This window comes from Rhinopithecus roxellana, chromosome 13 (genome assembly GCF_007565055.1).
Source record: "Rhinopithecus roxellana isolate Shanxi Qingling chromosome 13, ASM756505v1, whole genome shotgun sequence".
Classification (NCBI taxonomy): domain Eukaryota; kingdom Metazoa; phylum Chordata; class Mammalia; order Primates; family Cercopithecidae; genus Rhinopithecus; species Rhinopithecus roxellana.
Genome location: NC_044561.1, coordinates 105,454,649 through 105,475,403, shown reverse-complemented (window position 1 = coordinate 105,475,403; position 20,755 = coordinate 105,454,649). Strand labels below are relative to the sequence as shown.

Here is a 20,755-nt window from a genome sequence, read left to right as displayed (position 1 = left end):
GAGGGGTGAACGAGAAGCGTGGAAGCCACGCTGTTAAGAACTGATGATTTTTGAGTGTTCTCTCTGCATTGGACGCTGGTGACAAGGTAGCTTGGTTAGACCTGCATGTCGAGAAATACAGTGTCTCATTTTTGGAAACATTAAGGAGCAGTCCCCGCTCAGCTGGGTGGTGACTCCTGAGCAGTGGAGGATTTAACCGGCAGGTGAGGGAGAAGGAAAGGTGTCCTAGGTGGTTGGGACAGCATGGACTAAGGCTTGGCACTGACCCGAGTTAGTTACTGCCCAAAAGAAGCCCCGACTTTTGAGCACCTCCTTGTGTATTTTCTGTGGGATTGGATTGCCACAAATTATAGGCAGTAAGGAAAATTCCCATCCTTCATCTTTTGCTAGCGGGAAAAGCTATGGAGGAGATGAACTTCCGATTAAACGCCATTTTGCCTCTGACCAGCCATGTGGCCTCAGGCAAGTCACTTCACCTCTCTGACCCTGAGTTGCCACACCTAACCAAAGACTCATTCACTGGATCACTGAGAAAAAATCCGAATTCAATGAGATAAAGGTGTATGAGGTCCACTACAGGATTTTTTTCCCCACCTGACCACTTCCGCAGGTTTTAAAATTTAATACATTGTAATCAAATAGTAGCAGCAGTAAATAAACACTTTGAAAAACAAGCAAATATCCCCTTGTATCTGGAAGAATACTAAGTCAAAGTATTCTACATGATAGAAGGGAGACAACTGCCAATGTCCATAGTTAGACAATTCAAGGACATCTTGGAAATTTCTTTTTGTTCTTTTCTTTTTTTTTCTTTTTCTTTTCTTTTCTTTCCTTTTCTTCTTTTCTTTTCTTTTCTTTTCTTTTCTCTCACCCTCCCTTCCTTCCTTCCTTCCTTCTTTCCTTCCTTCCTTCCTTCCTTCCTTCCTTCCTTCCTTCCTTCCTTCCTTCCTTCCTTCCTTCCTTCCTTCCTTCCTTCCTTTCTTCCTCCCTTCCTTTGGCACAGTCTCACTCTGTCACCCAGGTTATAGTGCAGTGGCACGATCTCAGCTCACTGCAACCTCTGCCTCCCGGGTTCAAGCGATCCTTCTGCCTCAGCCTCCCAAGTTGCTGGGATTACAGACATGCGCCACCTTGCCCGGCTAGTTTTTGTATCTTTAGTAGAGACAGAGTTTCACCATGTTGGCCAGGCTGGTCTCGAACTCCTGGCCTCAAGTGATCTGCCACCCTTGACCTCCCAAAGTGCTGGGATTACAGGTGTGAGCCACTGCGCCCAGCCCAACTTGGACATTTCTTTTTTTTTTTTTTTTTTTTTTTGAGACAGAGTCTCGCTCTGCCTCCCAGGCTGGAGTGCAATGGCCGGATCTCAGCTCACTGCAAGCCCTGCCTCCTGGGTTTACGCCATTCTCCTGCCTCAGCCTCCCAAGTAGCTGGGACTATAGGTGCCCGCCACGTTGCCCGGCTAGTTTTTTGTATTTTTTAGTAGAGACGGGGTTTCACCGTGTTAGCCAGGATGGTCTTGATCTCCTGACCTCGTGATCCGCCCGTCTCGGCCTCCCAAAGTGCTGGGATTACAGGCTTGAGCCACCGCGCCCGGCCCAACTTGGACATTTCTAAAGCCATTTCCAAAAAATCAATGGCGACAGGTTGGGACACAGCTACTTCAAAGGGTAAAATGTCTATATCTACATTGGTTTTTATTAACAGAGATAAAGTTGTACCTGTATAGCATGACATTCTTGTCTTTAGCTTTAAAAGAAAAAAAGCCTTTTCCATTGGCACCAGTTTGAAATATTTCCAAAATAAGGCTCCCTTAAAATGGATTAGTACAGTACTTATTCATATGACAGAGTTCATCCATGTAGTAAAAAGACAAATACAGGCTGGGCACGGTGGCTCACACCTGTAATTCCAGCACTTTGGGAGGTCAAGGCAGGTGGATCATGAGGTCAGGAGATCGAGACCATCCTGGCCAACAGGTGAAACGCCATCTCTACTAAAAATACAAAACTTAGCTGGGTGTGGTGGCATGTGCCTGTAATCCCAGCTACTCAGAAGGCTAAGGCAGCAGAATTGCTTGAACCTGGGAGGAGAAGGTTGCAGTGAGCCGAGATGGCGCCCCTGCACTCCAGTCTGGTGACAGAGCAAGACTCCATCTCAAAAAAAAAAAGAAAAAAAAAAAAAAAGAAAAAGACAAATACAGGGCTTCGTGGGCTTTGTTTGTTTGTTTGTTTGGTTAATTGTACAAAATGAGAGAGAAATACTCACAAGCATGATCTGTTTAACAACTGTTTAACTCTTAGGTACATCAGAATGCAAAATATAGAATGCCCTAAAAGAGACTGACCAACAGGCATATGAAATTGCAGTGAAGCCTGGGATCAGCTCAGTTCCTGCTGTCCCTTCAGCATTCCTATGAGGAGGTCTTTCTCTCCTCCTGGAGCACAGACCTTCGACCTAATAGAAAGGAACCTCAGAAAGGCAAGGCATTCTGATAAAACACTCCTCCAGCCTTTACATGGGACATTTTATTTTTAATTTAAAAGGATCAACCGGCCTTGGTCCGCCTTAGGAAGGGAGGTATCACTTAGGTGAAGATATCTGGGGAAACTTTAAATACCTAGCTGCCTCTTCGCATTTAAATCAGATTGACTTCAGCGGTTCTTACAAAGAATTCCGCATACCTATTCAGAGCAGTCACTCGAGTTTTGGTTCTCTTTTACATAGCTGCATTTGGAGACACTCTATGTAAGGCATGTTTAGAAAAAGAGAAACACGGCCGGGCGCGGTGGCTCAGGCCTGTAATCCCAGCACTATGGGAGGCCGAGGCGGCGGATCACTTGAGGTCAGGAGTTCGAGACCAGTCTGGCCAACATGGTGAAACCCTGTCTCTACTAAAAATACAAAAAATTAGCCGGGCATGGTGGTGGGCGCCTATAACTCCAGTCTCGGCAACAGAGCAAGACTCTAGTCTCAAAAACAAAAACAAAACAAACAAAAAAACCCCCACTTATACCTGGAACAGATATTCTTTCAAATAACTTAGTCTTGTTGGTCAAGGCCGTTCCCAGATATCACTGCCTGTTGGCAGGGGGTTCCCAGATATCACTACCTGTTAGCAGGGGGTTCCCAGATATCACTGCCTGTTGGCAGGGGGTTCCCAGATATCACTGGCTGTTAGCAGGAGGTTCCCAGATATCACTGCCTGTTAGCAGGGGGTTCCCAGAGATCACTGGCTGTTAGCGGGGGTTCCCAGAGATCACTGGCTGTTAACGGGGGGTTCCCAGAGATCACTGCCTGTTAGCGGGGGGTTCCCAGAGATCACTGCCTGTTAGCGGGGAGTTCCCAGAGATCACTGCCTGTTAGCAGAGAGTTCCCAGATATCACTGGCTGTTAGCGGAGAGTTCCCAGATATCACTGGCTGTTAGCAGGGGGTTCACAGATATCACTGAGTGTCAGCGGGGGGTTCCCAGAGCTGCTGTAGAGACGGTGTTTCTGCTGGAGGGTGTCCAGGTTCTTGGCATCTTGAACAAAGAATTGGACAAAACGCACAAATAAAGCAAGAAAGGAATGAAGAAATTTATTGAAAAGAAAGTGCACTCCACAGTGTGGGAGCAGAGCGGAACACAGGAGCTCAAAGGCCCTGTTACAGAGTTTTTGTGAGTTAAAAAACCCTGTACTTGGGGTACGCCCTGTGTAAATGAAGATGATGAAGTAAAGTTACCAAGTCATTTACTCAGTGTAGGCCCTGTGGAGAGGGTATTTCCTGTCCTAGCTGAAGTGTGCATTGGCCTTGCATTCCCTGCCTCCAGACCCTATTTTCCTGCCTCATCAGGGCTAATGGGTAGTGTGCTTTGGTCAGTAAAGGTGAGCAGTGCCGTTCTGGAACCTTCCCGCCCGTCTGCTCATCCTTGCTCATCTGAACATAGCGGTCAATTAGATGAATCCACACTTGCCGCAAAGGACAGAGTGCAATCTGAATTTCCCATCTTGGTATTTGATTGGAAGATTAGTTGGTCCAGCTGATGTTTTAACAGATATTGTTAATAGGTCATCTGAATGGGAGCTGTCTCTAATCAAGGAAGTTCCTTCTGGTGCCTCTTTTAATTTATCTTTGGCTCCATGGACATATTTCCCCAGTACCATCCTGTGGGAGCTCCTGCAGGGCCTTTCCAGACACGCACCACCTTCGGGCACAGCTCCTCAGCGACCCCGTGATCTCCCTGCTGGCTCTGCATCCCTTCCTTGCCATTCCTGGAGGGCTTGAGACACCGCAGGGTCATGGGAGCAGGGTCACTGTGGCAAAGACAGGTGGCCACTCGGGCTGGCTGGGGTCAGAGAAGGGTTTGTGTGCTTCCTGAATGTCAGTGGGAATCCCAAAAGGAGTCCCTCTGGGGTATCTAAAATGTAGAGGAGGGGTAGGGGACGGGGTTCTTTCTCCCCAGGTCCTAAAACACAGATGGCAAAGTCCTTCACAGATATGGTCACCCACAAATTGCCTAACCCGGGCTCCCCAGCTGCAAGGGTGGAGAATCCTGAGGCTGTGTCCCAGGGTCCTGGCCCTCACTGTCCTCAGCCCATACCAGTTGCCTACTACAGGGTTTCTTAACACTAGTGACATTTTAGGTTGGATGCTTCCATTGTGAGGGGCTGTCCTGTGTACTGTGGAATGGTTAGCACCACCCCTGGCCTCTGCTCACATGCTCTCCTGGAGTAGCACACACCTCATCCATTTGTGACAACTGAAAATATTGCCAGTGTGAAAGGAAGATATCTTGGGATCCCCAAATCACTAAGCTAAAAGGAAAATTCGAGCTGGAAACTGCTGAGGGCAAACCTGCCTCCCATTCTATTCAAAGTCCCTCTGCTCACTGAAATAGATGCATATTGTGACTGCCTCCTTTGGAAAGGCTAATCAGAAACTCCAAAGAATGGAACCATTTGTCTCACCTACCTATGATCTCGAAGCTCCTTCCCTGCTTTGAGTTGTCTCGTTTTTCCCGGTTTTCCGGACAGAACCAATGTACTTTTTACATATATTGATTGATGTCTCATATATCCCTAAATTGAATAAAACCAAGCTGTGCTCCGATCACCTTGGGCGCATGTTGTCAGGGCCTTCTGAGGCTGTCATAGGCGCACATCCTCAACGTTGGTAAAATAAACTTTCTAAATTAACTGAGACCTGTCTCAAATTTTCAGGGTTCATACCAGGCATTACCAACTGTTCCCTGGAGGGCAAAGTCATCATCAGTCTAATACAGTGTCTGGCATGTAGTAGAAACTTAACAAATGTCTATTCTTTCCTTCCCTCTTCAGTTATGGAAGAAACATTAACTTTTGTTGTCAGAGTAGGAAGAACTTTCGGGGATATGGAAACAGGGCTCCGAGAGGGGAAGTTGGCTGCCTAATGGTCACACAGCATGTGACTGGAAGAATGAATTAGGTACAATGTAGACAAAGCAGACTTAGCAAAAAGACACCAACATAGTGGTTTAAATAAGCAAGTTCATTCCTTTCTCCCTTAAGAGCCCAGAGCTGAGTGGTCTGGGGCTGCTGGAGCAGCTGTGGTGTTCTCAACACAGGGCTTCCACCTCTGGGTCCAGGGCAGTTGCTCCAATTGCTCCCATTTCTAACTGCAGAGGAGGGAGAATGCCAGGAGGAAGTTGAGGGAATCCCCTTCCTTTTAAAGCACAAAGTGGAATTTGCATAATTAGTTCTGCTTATATGCCATTGGCCAGACCTTAGTCACATGGCCACAGTTAGCTGCAAGGGAGGCTGGGAGATGTATAGTCTCTGGCTGGGGTCCATATGTCTAGCCAAATCTTGGGGAGAGAAGAATGCACACTGGGAGTTAGTTAGCAGTCCTCCCTCATAGAAACAAGGTAGAAACTCAAGATCTCCTTGGGCCACGATTCTTCTACCATATTTTTATCGGTCAGTCAACAAACTTGAGCATGGCAGTTGTAACAGTAGTTTCAGGGTATAGAGGCCAACATTCATCCTGTGCTTATTTGATATGAGGCCCTGGTTAAACACTTTCCACTCACTGACTCCTCATTTAATCCTCACAAGCCTAGTGAGGCAGATTTTCTATTAATTCCATTTGACAGGTGAGAAAGCTGAAGTTAAGTAACTTGCCCAAGGTCACACTGCTAGAAAGTGGCAGGGACTGACTTGAACTCAGATCTGCCTAAGTCCTCAGTTTCACCCTGTGTCAAGCAACTCGCAGTCATAACCAGAGCTGAGGTCTTCAGCAGAGGGGCTCAGGAGGAGATTCAGCTTGCTGGTCCAAGGCCCTCTAGGCAACTTCAAGGAATCAAAGGGCCCCCGTAGGCCACCTGACTCCGTGAGACTGCCTTCATCAGAGAGGAAGCCCTCGAGTGAATTAGCAGCTGGGTGTTGGCTTCTGTGTGGCCTTGGCTTCTCTGAGTTTGAGTTTCTCGTGGAGACAAGAGCCTTCCCTGCCTCCTAGAGTTGTGCAGAGTAATGAGATGGCTGCTTGGCAAAATTGGCAAAGGTTCCTGGGGCTGGGTTCCCTACTGGAAAGGAGAGCCTGCTGGGATCACGAGGCGACAGCGTGCATTAGGGTGTGGCCCGTGTTCCATCTCTGCTGAGGCCAACGCGATTGTGGGAACGGGCAGTGTCCTGCCCCTTCTAGAACAAAGGAAGAGCCAAGGGTCCACACATGGGGGAGAAGAATAGCACCCAGAGCACCCCTTCTGTCCTGGGCCAGGGAAGTGGAGCCTGCTGGAGACTGGCAAGAGTAGTGGCCAAAGTGTCTGGAAGCCAGGATGTCACCTCTCTGAGCCTGGGCCCTCTTTATGCCTCAGTGTCTTCATTTGTAGTAAATCCAGGGGTCCTACAGCTGTGGATTCAAAGCCCGGCTCTGCCCCCTTGCTCACTGTGTGACCCGGAGGAGTCACTTTGCTTCCGTCAGCCTCAGAGTTCTCTGTCAAATGGGTGTGATAATGGCTCTCCTGGTGCATGGGTGTGGTAAGGAATCAATAGAGCCCGCATGCCGCACAAAGGCAGCCCCCCATGACGCGTTGTTGTGAGCAGTGTGATGCTGTCTCTGCCACAGCCTGGTGCAGCATGGGCCGAGCTGCATTCTGGGGTGTGGATGGAGGGGCCTTGGGTGGAGGGAGAAGCTGGTCTCCATAGGATAGGTGAGCATCCCAGGGTTCTCGACCTCACTAGGGAAGCTGGACCTCCAGGCAGCCTGGCAGGTGGGTGCACAGGCTCTCAGGTGATGGGAGGGGTGGGTGAGGGCGCTACAGACTGAGAACTCTCAGGACCACCTGGAAAAGACATCTCTGCTCCCGTGGGGCCCCTAGAGGCTAGTGGGGCCAACAGGGCAGGTGGAGATGGGGCCACAGGCCTCTGAGCCTGCATCACTGTGCCTTATACTCTTGACTCCAGTCAGGCTAGGTGTCCCCTGATTCTCCAAGAATCCTCAGGGCCCTTGGAGAGGAATGGAGGAAAGCGTTGGGTGGGACTATTCCCAGAATGTGACTTTCCAGTTCCCACTGCCTGTCTGGCACAGAGTAGGTGCTCACTACATACCTGTTGAATGCGTGAATGGATAGATTGGGGTCTGCCATCGCCACAGACTGCCTGTGAGACTTGGGCTAGTTTGTTGCCTCTCTGTGTCTCCGTGGCCCCCTTTATAGAACCAGGAGATGGGGCTGGATATTCTCGCTGAGACTTCTAGCTCTGGATCCAGGTCTCTCCCACCCTAGTTGCAGTCCCCAACCTCCCTCCCCAATTCCCACCAACAAATCCCAAATGGAGGGAACACAACTAACCACACAGAAGGGTCCAGAAATGGGCCTTTATTGCCAGGGGCAGGAGAGTATGTGTAGAAACTGCTGTTCTGACTGTGAGCAGGAGGGGCATCTGGGAAGGTCCCTCTGGTGGGACTTAGGCTTTCATGCTGGTTAGGTGGTGGCAGCAGCTTCCCAGAGGGAGATGCTATAAGGGGGTGGGGCAAGCCACTGGGAACCAATCTGGAATGAGACCACAGGGGGTTAGGACATTTGCAGCTAGGCTGCCCTTATACCCATCTGTCATCCACTGGGCACTTGATGGGACCCAAGTTGACCTGGCTCCAGTGTCCCAGCTCTTTCCCATAATACCCCATGTGGTTTAAGTCCTGGGAGGAAGAAACTGGCACTTGTGGTTTGGGGTCTTTCATTGGCACCTAGCACTGACTCCTCTACACTCCCCTCACCCTCCTTCAGAACAATGGCAGATGTGAAAAGATTGATTGCAGGCCACCACTGGAGCCAGGTTCAGGGCCCAATATGTGATCAGAATCATGGATCCATTTGAGACCAAGGTTAGGGCTCAGTCTGTGACCAAGACTAAGGCTCAGTCAATAACTGGCATCAAAGCTCGATCTGTGACTAGGATCCAGGTTCAGTCTAGGGCCAGAATCATAGTTCAGTGATTAAGGCTCAGTGTTTAGAGTGTGACCAGATTCAGGCCCTAGCCAGCGCTCAGTCTATGACTGAGATGAAGGCACAGTCTTCTAACACAAAAAGAAGGGAAGCCACACTTGGCTTTTCTTCACCATAGGCCCCTGTGCACTGGGGCTCAGAGCCTGGCTCCTCACCAGCAGGCATCACAGTGGTCCTCGTCATTCATCCTCTTCAGATGTGGGTTTGCAGCTGGGTTTCCTGCTGAAGATTATCTGAAACCAAATCAATAGCAGGTCTTAGTGTCTGTCTCTGGAAAATTGAATAGAGACCAGACTCCAAAAAATGCCGCTCTCCGGCAGGTCACCTGACAGCTGTGGGACCCCAGGGATGTCACTACAGCTCTCTGAGCTTCAGTTTGTTCATCTGTAGAGTGGATACAATGACTGTACCCATCCCACAGGGTTGTTGCAAGGATCCAGTGAGATAGTGTGTACGGAGCACCAAGTGACTGCCTAAGGGACTAGACTTGCGGCTATTTCCTTTCTTTTTTTTTTTTTCTTTTTAATTTTTTTTTGAGACAAGGTCTTGCTCTGTCACCCAGACTGGAGTGCAGTGGCACGATCTCGGCTCATTGCAACCTCTGCCTCCTGGGTTCAAGCAGTGCTTGTGCCTCAGCGTCCCAAGTAGCTGGGATTACAGGCACTCGCCACCAACCCTGGCTAATTTTTGTATTTTTAGTTGAGACGGAGTTTCGCCATGTTGGCCAAGCTGGTCTTGAACTCCTGACCTCAAGTGATCCGCCCACCTCAGCCTCCCAAAGTGCTGGGATTACAGGTGTGAGCCACCGTTCCTGGCTGATTTGTGGCTATATTCATAGAAGGGTCACCTCCAGGGTCTTGACACCTTTACTTACTCCATTTCTCCCCAGCAACCTCAGCCATGCCTGTAGACCCAAAAGCCAAAGAGACCCCCCAAGTGCCTGTGGAGGGGAAGCCACAGCTCCCAATTTGCTTAGGACAGTGGGTTCTTCTGCTTCTCCAGGGTCTCCTGACCAGAACTGCTTATGCGGTGGGCACAGAGCTCCAGGCCTGCCTCGGAAGGTCCTCACTTCCCCACTGACTTACCAATGATCTGCTGAATGAATTCCACATCCAGGGAGTGGAGGAAGATGCGGATCAGTGGGCATATCTGACAGCCGGAGAGAGGAGGAAGAGGACGGTCAGGAGAAGGAGGAAGAACAGACCATTCTCCTCCGCTGGAAACAAACTGCTCGCCTGCTCGCCACCCACAGAGGAGCTCATTTCTAGGGATCTTAGGACCTTTAAACTTTAGGATTTTATTTTGTTTTATTGTTTTTTTTTTTTTTGAGACGGGGTCTCACTGTCTTGCCCAGGCTGGAATGCAGTGGTACAATCTCTGCTCACTGCAACCTCTGCCTCCTGGGTTCAAGTGATTCGCCTGCCTCAGTCTCCCAAGAGACTGGGACATGTGCCTGTAAACCCCAGGGACATGGAAACTCCTTTCTAACTACAGACAGAGCCACATGGATCATCACTTAGAATCCCACATCCGACCAGTGGCTCACCCCAGGGCCTCATGAGATTCTCAGCAGAGACCTTATACGTTCACTCATTCAACCCATATTTACAGAGCACCAACTATGTACCAGGAACCTAGCTGGGCCCTGGTACCGAATGAGCGAAGTACAAACATCCCCTAACCTGGCATCTAAACATGCATGACTAATTTTTGTGTTTTTAGTAGAGACAGGGCTCCACCATGTTGGCCAGGCTGGTCTTGAACTCCTGACCTCAAGTGATCTGCCCACCTTGACCTTCCAAAGAGCTGGGATTACAGGCATGAGCCACCGCGCCTGGCCTGAACTTTAGAATTTTAGAACAATGGGATCCCAGCAGTCTTAAATCTGGAAACCCTAGGGTGTTAGAATCCTAAAACCTTAGAATACTAGAATTCTAGGACCTCAGAAATCTACATTCTAGAGTGTTGACATCCCCATGTTGTTGAGCTTTGGAACCCTGGAATTTTAAAGGGACAAATGGTGCCCTGAGGCATTTGCCCTGAGGTTGTAGAGCAGAGTATCTCATGCTGTTGTGTGTACACAGTTCCCTGCAGACTGCAATTCGGCAGGTCTGGGGTGGGGCCTGAGATTCCACATTCCTATCAAGCGCCCAGCCGAGGCTGAAGCTGGTGGAGGACCACACTTGGAATATAAATAAACTCCGGTTCAGTGGGTCACAGAGCCATCTGAAGGATTTTTCTTTTATAAACCCACATTCCTGGGTCCCCTTCCAGAATGACTGATTTAGACTCTCTGCAACCGTGGGCCTAGGAATCCTGCACATGGTACCTATGGTTCTGGATGATGCATAGATGGAAAAAAAAAATTAAAACTATTTTATAAGTCTGTGTTTAGTTTTTCCATTGATTGATATGTGATATTAATTTTCTATTTGTGATAGGGATATAAAGTTTTATTTTTAAAAATAAATGCTTCTAAAGAAATGTATTTAAGTAAAATTGTGTTGAAGATGTTAGCTGCAAAAGCATATTGGTAGTGAATGGATATGTTGAGTGGCTCAAGTTTGGGTCCTGGCAATTTCAGCTGATGTCAGGCCTCTGTTCTCCCCTGCTACCCCCCAGGCTGATTAGTAGAGGAGGAAGTTCCAGCTGACCTCCCAAGGAGAAGCTTTCACCTCTAAAGGAAAAGTGCCCAGAGGATACAGCCAGGCCTGCAAATTCCCCAAAATGCCATGACCAGGCCTGGATCTGGGCCCCAAGGAGTAGGAGACTTACCTCCTTCTGCACCAGGAAGGATATGGTGCTTTTCAGTGTGTTGGTCACTCTATTCACGACGTTGTTGATGATTTGGCTGTGGCTGCAAACACAAGGAACTGTTAAAGCCTAGTCAAGTGGGCAAGAGATGGGGGAAACTGCCAAGAAGCTAGGGGGGAGACACTATGGAGTCAGATAAACCCCAGGGACATGGAAACTCCTTTCTAACTACAGACAGAGCCACATGGATCGTCACTTAGAATCCCACATCTGACCAGCGGCTCACCCCAGGGCCTCATGAGATTCTCAGCACAGAGACCTTATTCGTTCGTTCATTCAACCCATATTTACAGAGCACCAACTATGCACCAGGAACCTAGCTGGGCCCTGGTACCGAATGAGCGAAGTACAGACATCCCCTAACCTGGTACCTAAACATTAACGGTCCAAACATACCCTAATGTGGTACCTAAACAATTCTTGCCAAGGTTGGCTCCTCCCACCTTCAACTCTCAGTATAACCGCCACCTCCTCAGGGCAGCCCTCCCTGACTACTTATCTAAGAGAGTGCTTTGCTCTGTGCAGGACTCATATTTCCCTGGAGCGTTCTTTACTGATGGACTGAATTTGGGTTAGATTTGATCCAAAGTGCAAAGAAAAGCCCTGAGAAGATTCGGAGCCATAGAGCGGTGTCATTTCACAGATGTGGACACAGAACCAGGGCAGCTTAGCTTTCCCTTAGGTAAGCTCTGCAAGAACAGGGACCTTGTTTGTCATTACCAATCAGTTCTCCAGAGCCCAGAATGGTGCCTGCCCAATACACTTTTTTTTTTTTTTTTTTTTTTTTTTTGAGACAAGGTCTTGCTCTGTCACCCAGACTGGAGTGCAGTGGCACGATCTCGGCTCATTGCAACCTCTGCCTCCTGGGTTCAAGCAGTGCTTGTGCCTCAGCGTCCCAAGTAGCTGGGATTACAGGCACTCGCCACCAACCCTGGCTAATTTTTGTATTTTTAGTTGAGACGGAGTTTCGCCATGTTGGCCAAGCTGGTCTTGAACTCCTGACCTCAAGTGATCCGCCCACCTCAGCCTCCAAAAGTGCTGGGATTACCAGTGTGGAGCCACCGTGCCCAGTCTCAATATATTTTTGGCTGAAAGAATGAAAGAAGTGAACATGCAATTAAATATACATTGAGAACTTGTGACAAGTGCTTTAAAGGTAAGAGTAGACTCTTACGAGAGAGAATAGGAGGAGCCCTGTGAAGGCCCTGCAGGATGCAGCAGTTCACTGAAGCAGAGTGAGAAGAAGGTGCTCTAGGCAGCCAGAGTATCCCATGCAAAGGTCTCGAGCTGGGAAAGAGCCTATCTGAGGCACGGCATAAAGGCCACTGTATCTGGGCACAGTGAGTAAGGGGAGGGTGCAGGGATACAAGGGTGGGGCCAGATCAAACAGAGCCTACATGACCATGGGGAGTACTTGGGATTGAACCACAAGTGCAAAGAAAGGCCCTGGAAGGATCTGGAGCTGCAGAGTGGTGCCATCTCACAGATGTGGGCACAGACCCAGTGCAGCCAGACTCCGGTCTCTGAATTTACATCCCAGCCTTTGCAACTCACATCAGGCTATGGAAACCTTTGATTTTCAGGGTTCTTTGGGCAACCTGTGTTCAGATCCCTCAGTGCAGGGCAAGTGGAGTGTCCTCTGCTCATGGCCATCGGGGCTGAGAGCTGAGGACCCAGCCTTGCTCCTGGCCAAGGCCAAGTAGCCCCAGCCCTCAGCTTCTGGGTCGCTCTTCCTCTCCCAGTCATCGGCCAGTGTCACTCTTTTTCCCTCCACCCTCTTGCCTGAGTCAGACCTGCTCTTTCAAGCACAGAGCTTAAGATGTAGATTTTGTGGATTAAAAGGGATCAATGATTTAAATGGGGAGGATTAAGTTTTCAAGATCTCCTTTCAGGAAATTTCCACTGGGTGGAGAACAATTTGGGGACAATCTGAAATTAGAGCCCATGGCAGGCACTTACTCTCCCCTCTCCTTCCTTCTGGAGGCAAGAAGGTAAATATAATTTTATTATTATTATTATTGAGGGACATTACATAACAATAAAGGGGACAATTCTCCAAGAAGTCATAACAATCCTAATGTGCATGCACCTAACAACAGAGCTCCAAACGGTATGAAGCAGAAACTGACAGAGTGGAAAGGTGAAATGAACAAATTAATGATTACAGTGGGGAGCTCAACACTCCAGTCTCAGTAATGGAGAGAACCAGCCAGGAGAGAGGCAGCATGTTCCAGGCTGCATGCTAAATATTCGTATTTTCTTATCTGGTCATCTCAGAAGCCTATGAGTAGTTATTATGAACACCCCCAGTTTACAGATGTGAAAACAGGCTTAGAGGATCAAGTTGGTGATAAAGTTACAAGTTAGTGGCAGAGCTGATGTTTAAACCAAGGTCAACATGACCCCAGAGCTTGAACACTTTCACCACGAGGCCTCTTCTTATGTATAGGACTAGAGTTGAAATTAGGGGTCCTCAAGTTCCCTGAGAGCCCAACTCTGCTCAGATGACGGGACTTACTTGTCCAGCAAGGAAAGTGAGATGCTGGTTGGGTCACTGGCGCATTCTCCCAGGACGGCAACAGACTGATGTGTCTGGGGATCAGTTTCAATGCTGACTGCAGTCAGGAGGTCCAAGGAAGCTTGCAGGTTGATAATCTGGCCAATGATGGGCCTGTAGGAAGTAAGATGCACAGTGAACAGAGTCTAGAAGGTCCTGCCTGTTGCCCAGTTGGGTTCCTCCACCTGTGTGGACATAAGTCAGAATGTCTATGTGTAATGTCAACATGGCCCAGGTAATATCAACATGGTCCATATCCTCTGTGAAATTTACATGTTTATATGAGGGACTTCTTCTCCTGGCCACTTGGGTTTAGGTCGTATGAATTTTTTATACAACATTACACCAATAGGTAAAATAATAATAGTTAATATTTATTGACAACAATTTATGTGTAGGTACTTTAAAATGTATTTTACCTGGATTCGTTTATTACTCTCCCTATTTTCTGAATGAGGAAACCTTGGTACAGAGAGGTTAAGTAACTTTCCCAAGATCTCATAGCTAAATGATGGATGGCACCATTAGTGCATGTAGTTTACAGAAGTGCTTTCACACATGCTCCTTTCTTGTCTATCTCCTTTAAAATTAAAATTTTTTAATTTTCGTGAGACAGGGTCTCACTGTGTCACCCAGGCTGGAGTGCACTGGTGCAATCAGGGCTCACTGCAGCCTCGACCTCTCGGGCTCAAGCAATCCTCCTGCCTCAGCCTCCCAAGTAGCTGGGACTGCAGGCGTGCACCGCCACACCTGGTTAATTTTTGTATTTTTTGCAGAGACAGGGTTTTGTCATATTGTCCAGGCTGGTCACGAACTCCTGAGCTCAAGCGATCCTCTCACCTCAGCTTCCCAAATTGCTGGGATTACAGGTATAAGCCACCACTCTCAGCTAAAATTAAAAGAGTTTAAACTTATATTTTGCACACACACACTTTATTATACAGTGTGTATTGCTGTATGAATTTTTCTGTAATGGTCACTGCAATTTAGAGAGAATCTTGAGAGACAAAATAATGCCGGAGGAAATTTTGCCAAGGAATAATAAATGTTTGTTTTCTCAACTTTTCAAATTTTAAAACTAGATAAATGTCATGATTTCAAAACTACATTCAATGGAGCATTATTTTTAAAAGACCCTTGGTTATGGCTAGAGTTCTCTAGAGCATTTTAAGGATTGAGATCTTAGACCCAGAAGGGTCCTCTCACTCACAGACTGGGAAACTGAAGCCCAAGGTCACCCAGTAGCGGGAGGAGGTGCCCGATTCCCAGGTTGGGCATCCATCGGCCAGGTTGCACTGCCTTTCCCAAATCTCAGATTCTAGCGCATACTCACAAGGCCGCAGTGACATTCGCGGTGACAGGGAAGCTCAGGTTAAGGCCTTTGCCATCATCGATTGGTTCAGCTTTGACATCCAGGATGAGGGAGTCGCTGATTTTCAACCTGTGTAAAACCCATAATTCACCCATGTCACTCCTTGTAACAGCCACTTGCCAAGCACTTCCCTGAGCTAAGCGTTTGGGCCTCGTCAGCCTTGCCTTCTTTAGTCTTCACTGTAGCCCTGTTCAGAGGTTTGATTCTCTCCAATTTTATGGCACAGCACACCGAGGCTCAAGGCTGGTATGATTTTTCCCCCAGATCTCCAGGGGAGTAAGTGCCAGAGGCAGATTTTGAGACCAGAACTGTCTGACTTTAAAAGTTCATGAGTGGGGCCGGGCACGGTGGCTCACGCCTGTCATCCCAGCACTTTGGGAGGCAGAGGCGGGCGAATCACCTGAGGTCGGGAGTTCGAGACCAGCCTGTCCAACAGGGAGAAACCTCATCTCTACTAAATATACAAAATCAGCTGGGTGTGGTGGTGCATGCCTGTAATCCCAGCTACTCAGAAGGCTGAGGCAGGAGAATCGCTTGAACCCGGGAGGTTATGGTGAGCCAAGATCGTGCCATTGTACTCCAGCCTGGGCAACAAGAGCGAAACCTCGTCTCAAAATAATAATAATAATAATAATAACATAAAAAGTTTATGAGTGGATCCACTGCCTGGGGTTATGTGGTGAAGACTCCAGTTTCCCTTCCTCTAAAGGGATCTGGGCTTTTAACCCCGGTTATATATGGAAAAGAAAAGTTTTATTCCTTGGAAAGGGACTTTGTGTACCAGCAAACAGGTAGAGGTAAGGATGAATATAACCTTCACCCTGACCCTGAAATTAAAGAACATGGAAGCCCAAACCCGTAAGACACCCAGATTGACCTTGTAGCCCTGCCTCTAATTTACTCAAGCTCTGGTGGGTCTGACCTCGCTCAGACCACCTTGGCTCTGTGGGAGGGGAATGAGGCTTGTCTTCATCTTAAACTTACCTCCTCAAAGATATGTTTTCCCTTTTCTTAGAGCAAAGATCTCCACCCTGAAGCACCAACTCACCCCAAAGTGTTCGTATTAGTTGGAAGCAGCTTAGAAATGACATTGTTCCACAATTTCTCAGGTTCCTGGGCCTTCTGCTTGGCCAGTTGCCAAGCACTGGATTTCTGAAGCACCCCTAGGTCGACCTTCAGTTTCTCAAGGACATCTGCCAAAAACAATCGCCATTTTGTGTCATGCACCCCTTACGAAGTAGCCACGATGCTCCAGGTACCGGGTAAGACTGTTTGCCTATGTTACTTCATTTAATCTTTATAACAACTCAGTGAGGTAGATATTGTCATTGTCTGCTTTTTTACAGCTAAGGAAATAAAGGCTCAAGATGGTTAAGAAGTGTGTCTAGCCACACAGCCAGGGAGCTCTTTTTCCTTCATGCTGCCTCCGTACTGTTAATAATATGTTCTGATTATTTGTCAACAGAGCAATCAACCAATTGGCCAGGCGATTGATATTGATTGTACGCCAGCGTCTAGGAGTGACTTATGGGTCTATTGTGTTAAGTGAGATGCTCATGTGAGTTTGAAAAACTAGAAAGAATGAGAGAATACACTCAAGAAATGAAAAATCTAGAATCAAGGAGAAAAAATGGCTCCAATCCATGAAACTGGCAAATGAGAGTCCCAGAATGACAGCTTTGCAGCAGGCCCACAAAGCAATGATTCTTTTTTTTTTTTTTTTATTTTACTTTAAGTTCCAGGATACATGTGCAGAATGTGCAGGTTTGTTACATAGGTATACATGTGCCATGGTAGTGAGCTGCACCTATCAACCCGTCATCTAGGTTTCAAGCCCCACATACATTAGGTATTTGTCCTAATTCTCTCCCTCTCCTTGCCCCTGAGCCCCCAAAAGGCCCCAGTGTGTGTTGTTCCCCTCCCTGCATCCATGTGTTCTCATTGTTAAACTCCCATTTATGAGTGAGAACATGCGGTGCTTGGTTTTTTGTTCCTGTGTTAGTTTGCTGAGGATGATGGCTTCCAGCTTCATCCATGTCCCTACAAAGGACATGATCTCATCCTTTTTTATGGCTGCATAGTATTCCACGGTGTATATGTACCACATTTTCTTTATCCAGTCTATCATTGATGGGCATTTGGGTTGGTTCCATGTCTTTGCTATTGTAAATAGTGCTGCAGTAAACATATGTGTACATGTGTCTTTACAGTAGAATGATTTATATTCCTTTGGGTATATATCCAGTAATGGGATTGCTGGGTCAAATGGTATTTCTGGTTTTAGATCCTTGAGGAATAGCCACACTGTCTTCCTTAATGGTTGAACTAATTTACAGTCCCACCAATAGGGTAAAAGTGTTCCTATATTTCCACAGCCTTGCCAGCATCTATTGTTTCCTGACTTTTTAATAATTGCCATTCTTAATGGTGTGAGATGGTATTTCATTGTGGTTTTGATTTGCATTTCTCTAATGATCAGTGATGATGAGCTTTTTTCCCTATGTTTTTTGGCCACATAAATGTCTTCTTTTGAGAAGTGTCTGTTCATATCCTTTGCACAATTTCTGATGGGGTTGTTTGTTCTTTTCTTGTAAGTTTGTTTAAGTTTCTTGTAGATTCTGGATATTAGACCTTTGTCAGATGGGTAGAGTGCAAAAATGTTCTCCCATTCTACAGATTGCCTGTTCACTCTAATGCTAGTTTCTTTTGCTGTGCAGAAGCTTTTCAGTTTAATTAGATCCCATTTGTCAATTTTCCATGCTCATGGATAGGAAGAATCAATATCATGAAAATGGCCATACTGCCCAAAGTAATTTACAGATTCAATCTGTTCCCATTGAACTACCATTGACTTTCTTCACAGAATTAGAAAAAACTACTTTAAATTTCATATGGAATCAAAAAAGAGCCCATATAGCAAGACGATCCTAAGCAAAAAGAACAAAACTGGAGGCATCATGCTACCTGGCTTCAAACTATACTACAAGGATACAGTAAGCAAAACAGCAGGTCACTGGTACCAAAACAGACATATAGATCAATGGAACAGAACAGAGACTTCAGAAATAACACCACACATCTACAACCATCTGATCTTCAACAAACCTCACAAAAGCAAGCAGTGGGGAAAGGATTCCCTATTTGATAAATGGTTCTGGGAAAACTGGCTAGCCATATGCAGAAAACTGAAACTGGACCCTTTCCTTACATCTTATTCAAAAGTTAACTCAAGATGGTTTAAAGACATAAATGTAAAACCCAAAACCATAAAAACCCTAGAAGGAAACGTAGGCAATACCATTCAAGACATAGACATGGGCAAAAACTTCATGACACCAAAAGCATGAAGAAAGAAAAGAAAGAAAGCAGTAATTCTTATAGGGGGAGGAGGGCAAAGTGTCTTTATGATAGGTCTCTGGAGAACTTAGAGGAGTGCAAAGTGAAATAAGTTATAGCTTTTCATCTGTGAGACAGGCAGAACATTTAAAGTTGTCCAGACCCACTGCTGGAAAAGGGGTGGGAAAAAAGGCACTCTCGTAGACTGTTGGAGACAGTGTTAACATAGGAGATTATTTGTCAACAGCATAGTTTTTGAACTTTTGAAATCCCACTTGTAGGAATTTATCTTATGCACATATTGGCAAACGTTTATCAGGATATAATATATAAAAGGATATTCATTGTGGCATTGCTTGTTTCTAGAAAGATAAACGAATGAGCCAGGAATTGAATAGCCACTTTTCTCAGTAAGCCACCCATAAAGAGTAGCCCCTGGTGGCAGCCTCTGGTAATGCAGGCATAGTGTTTAGGAGGCTAATTTAGGTGACACTGTTCACAACCCTCATTGATTTACCTTTAAGAGTATTGTCAACTGTCTCAAGTCCATCCTGAAGAATAGGTTTCAGCTCATCCACGACATTGCTTAGGTCACTGCCAAGATTGCCAAGAAGAGACTCGGAGGTCCCAGTGAGCACGCCGCATAGGAGAACAAGTTTCCAAAGCTGAAGCATCTTTTGTCTTGACACCTGGACAGTCATGGGAAGAACAAAGTGAGAATTGTCCAGAGGGAAATGGTCTCTTCAGTGAGTTCCCATCACTCTTAACATTTAACATTCCATTAAGATAGATGTAGTTATTTCCTGTTTTACAAATGGGCAACCAAGGTCAGAAAGCTACAGCAACTTGCCCGGAGACACACAGCCAGTAAGTGAAGGAGCTGGGATTTGAAAAGTCAGGCTTGACTCCAAGCCCATACTCTTGGTTCCTTTTCATACGCTGTCTTCTCTGCCTAAAATATTTTTCTTCTTCTTTACTTTTCCACTTAGGTCAATTCCTATATCATGCCCTCTGTGAAGCCTACTGTAGGCCCCTCCTCAGATTCTAGGTTGGGGGAGTCCCACCTTGCTGTCTTCATTATCCTGTTCAAGGTCCTGGGTAACACTTCCCTGATTATTTGACCACCTTTCCTACCAGGCTGTGAACTCCACAGGGGAAGGACTGTGACTTATTTCACTGTCAAATCCTCAGGCGCCAGTAAAAAGCCTGCACCTAGTACAGTACAGTAAATGAATAAATATTTGTTGAATAAAAGTATGAACAAATCAGTGGAGACCACCTCGTGAACCTGCATTGTTCATTAGTTTGACGCTTATTTTAATATAATCTATAGATCTCTAAATTTGTTCTGATTTGCTATGTCTTGATACCTGGACCGTCATGGGAGGAACAGGAGTAAGAATTGCCCAGAGGGAAATGGAATCTTTAGTGAGTACCCATCACTAAGTTGCTATTTGGAGCAAATTTAGAGATATATTGATTATCTGTGCTATATGCAAAATATTAGCTAACCCAAGCAATCCCACCCCTCTGCCTCTTGCCCCCAAAGCCTTCTGAAGACCACCATGTGTGGTGCCAGTGGGGGAAGCACACCACTCACAGGTTTAGAGGAGGATGCTCATGAAATCCTTGCCCCCTGCACAGTCTGCTGGGATTCTGCTGAATGGTGGTGGCTCTTATATGGTGGAGATGGGATGGAAGGCTGCCCACAGAAGCAAGCCTTGGTTCTGGGATCATCCAAGGACACTCCAAGGAAAATACTCCTCTCAGGATGAGCAGAGAGAGAGATTTCCAACCCAAAGGTCACCCAGGATGTTTGAATTGAAATGGATGGCTATGAAGAGGGCTTTCTGCCAAGACTAAGACCAGGTCCTCATGGAGCCTGCAGCTACCAAGGGGGTGGTCCTTGGTCCTAGTGGGTGAGGACTGGGGAGAGACTGAGAATGAATGAATTGGAGAATGTCCTGGCAGGAGGACCCACAATGACCATTCAGTCTAACTCCGTCATCACTTGGAAACTGAGGCTCAGAGAGGGGAAGCTACCAGCCTGGGGTCATTCAGCAAGACAGGGACAGAGATGGGTCTAGAATTGTGGCCCACAAGGAGTCAGACAGTCTCCCAGTGCACAGTATCCTGCCTCCAGGGGTCTGCACCCGGCAGGTGCAGCAGATGCCTGGCAGCTGCTTATGCTGACACTGGGCTGGGTGTCCCTAAAGG

General features: G+C 47.0%; 1 protein-coding gene across 1 annotated transcript; it reads right to left on the bottom strand.

Moving 5' to 3' along the window:
• Positions 1–7,820: 7,820 nt before the first annotated feature.
• Positions 7,821–19,212, bottom strand: BPIFA2 (BPI fold containing family A member 2). Its single transcript, XM_010360602.2, has 8 exons — positions 19,056–19,212; positions 16,251–16,395; positions 15,164–15,271; positions 13,792–13,944; positions 11,235–11,316; positions 9,545–9,608; positions 8,615–8,692; positions 7,821–8,006 (listed from the first exon to the last, which is right to left on the bottom strand). The coding sequence occupies exons 1-7, from the start codon at positions 19,210–19,212 to the stop codon at positions 8,652–8,654; spliced, it is 750 nt and encodes a 249-aa protein (XP_010358904.1). The 3' UTR covers positions 7,821–8,006; positions 8,615–8,651.
• Positions 19,213–20,755: the final 1,543 nt, after the last annotated feature.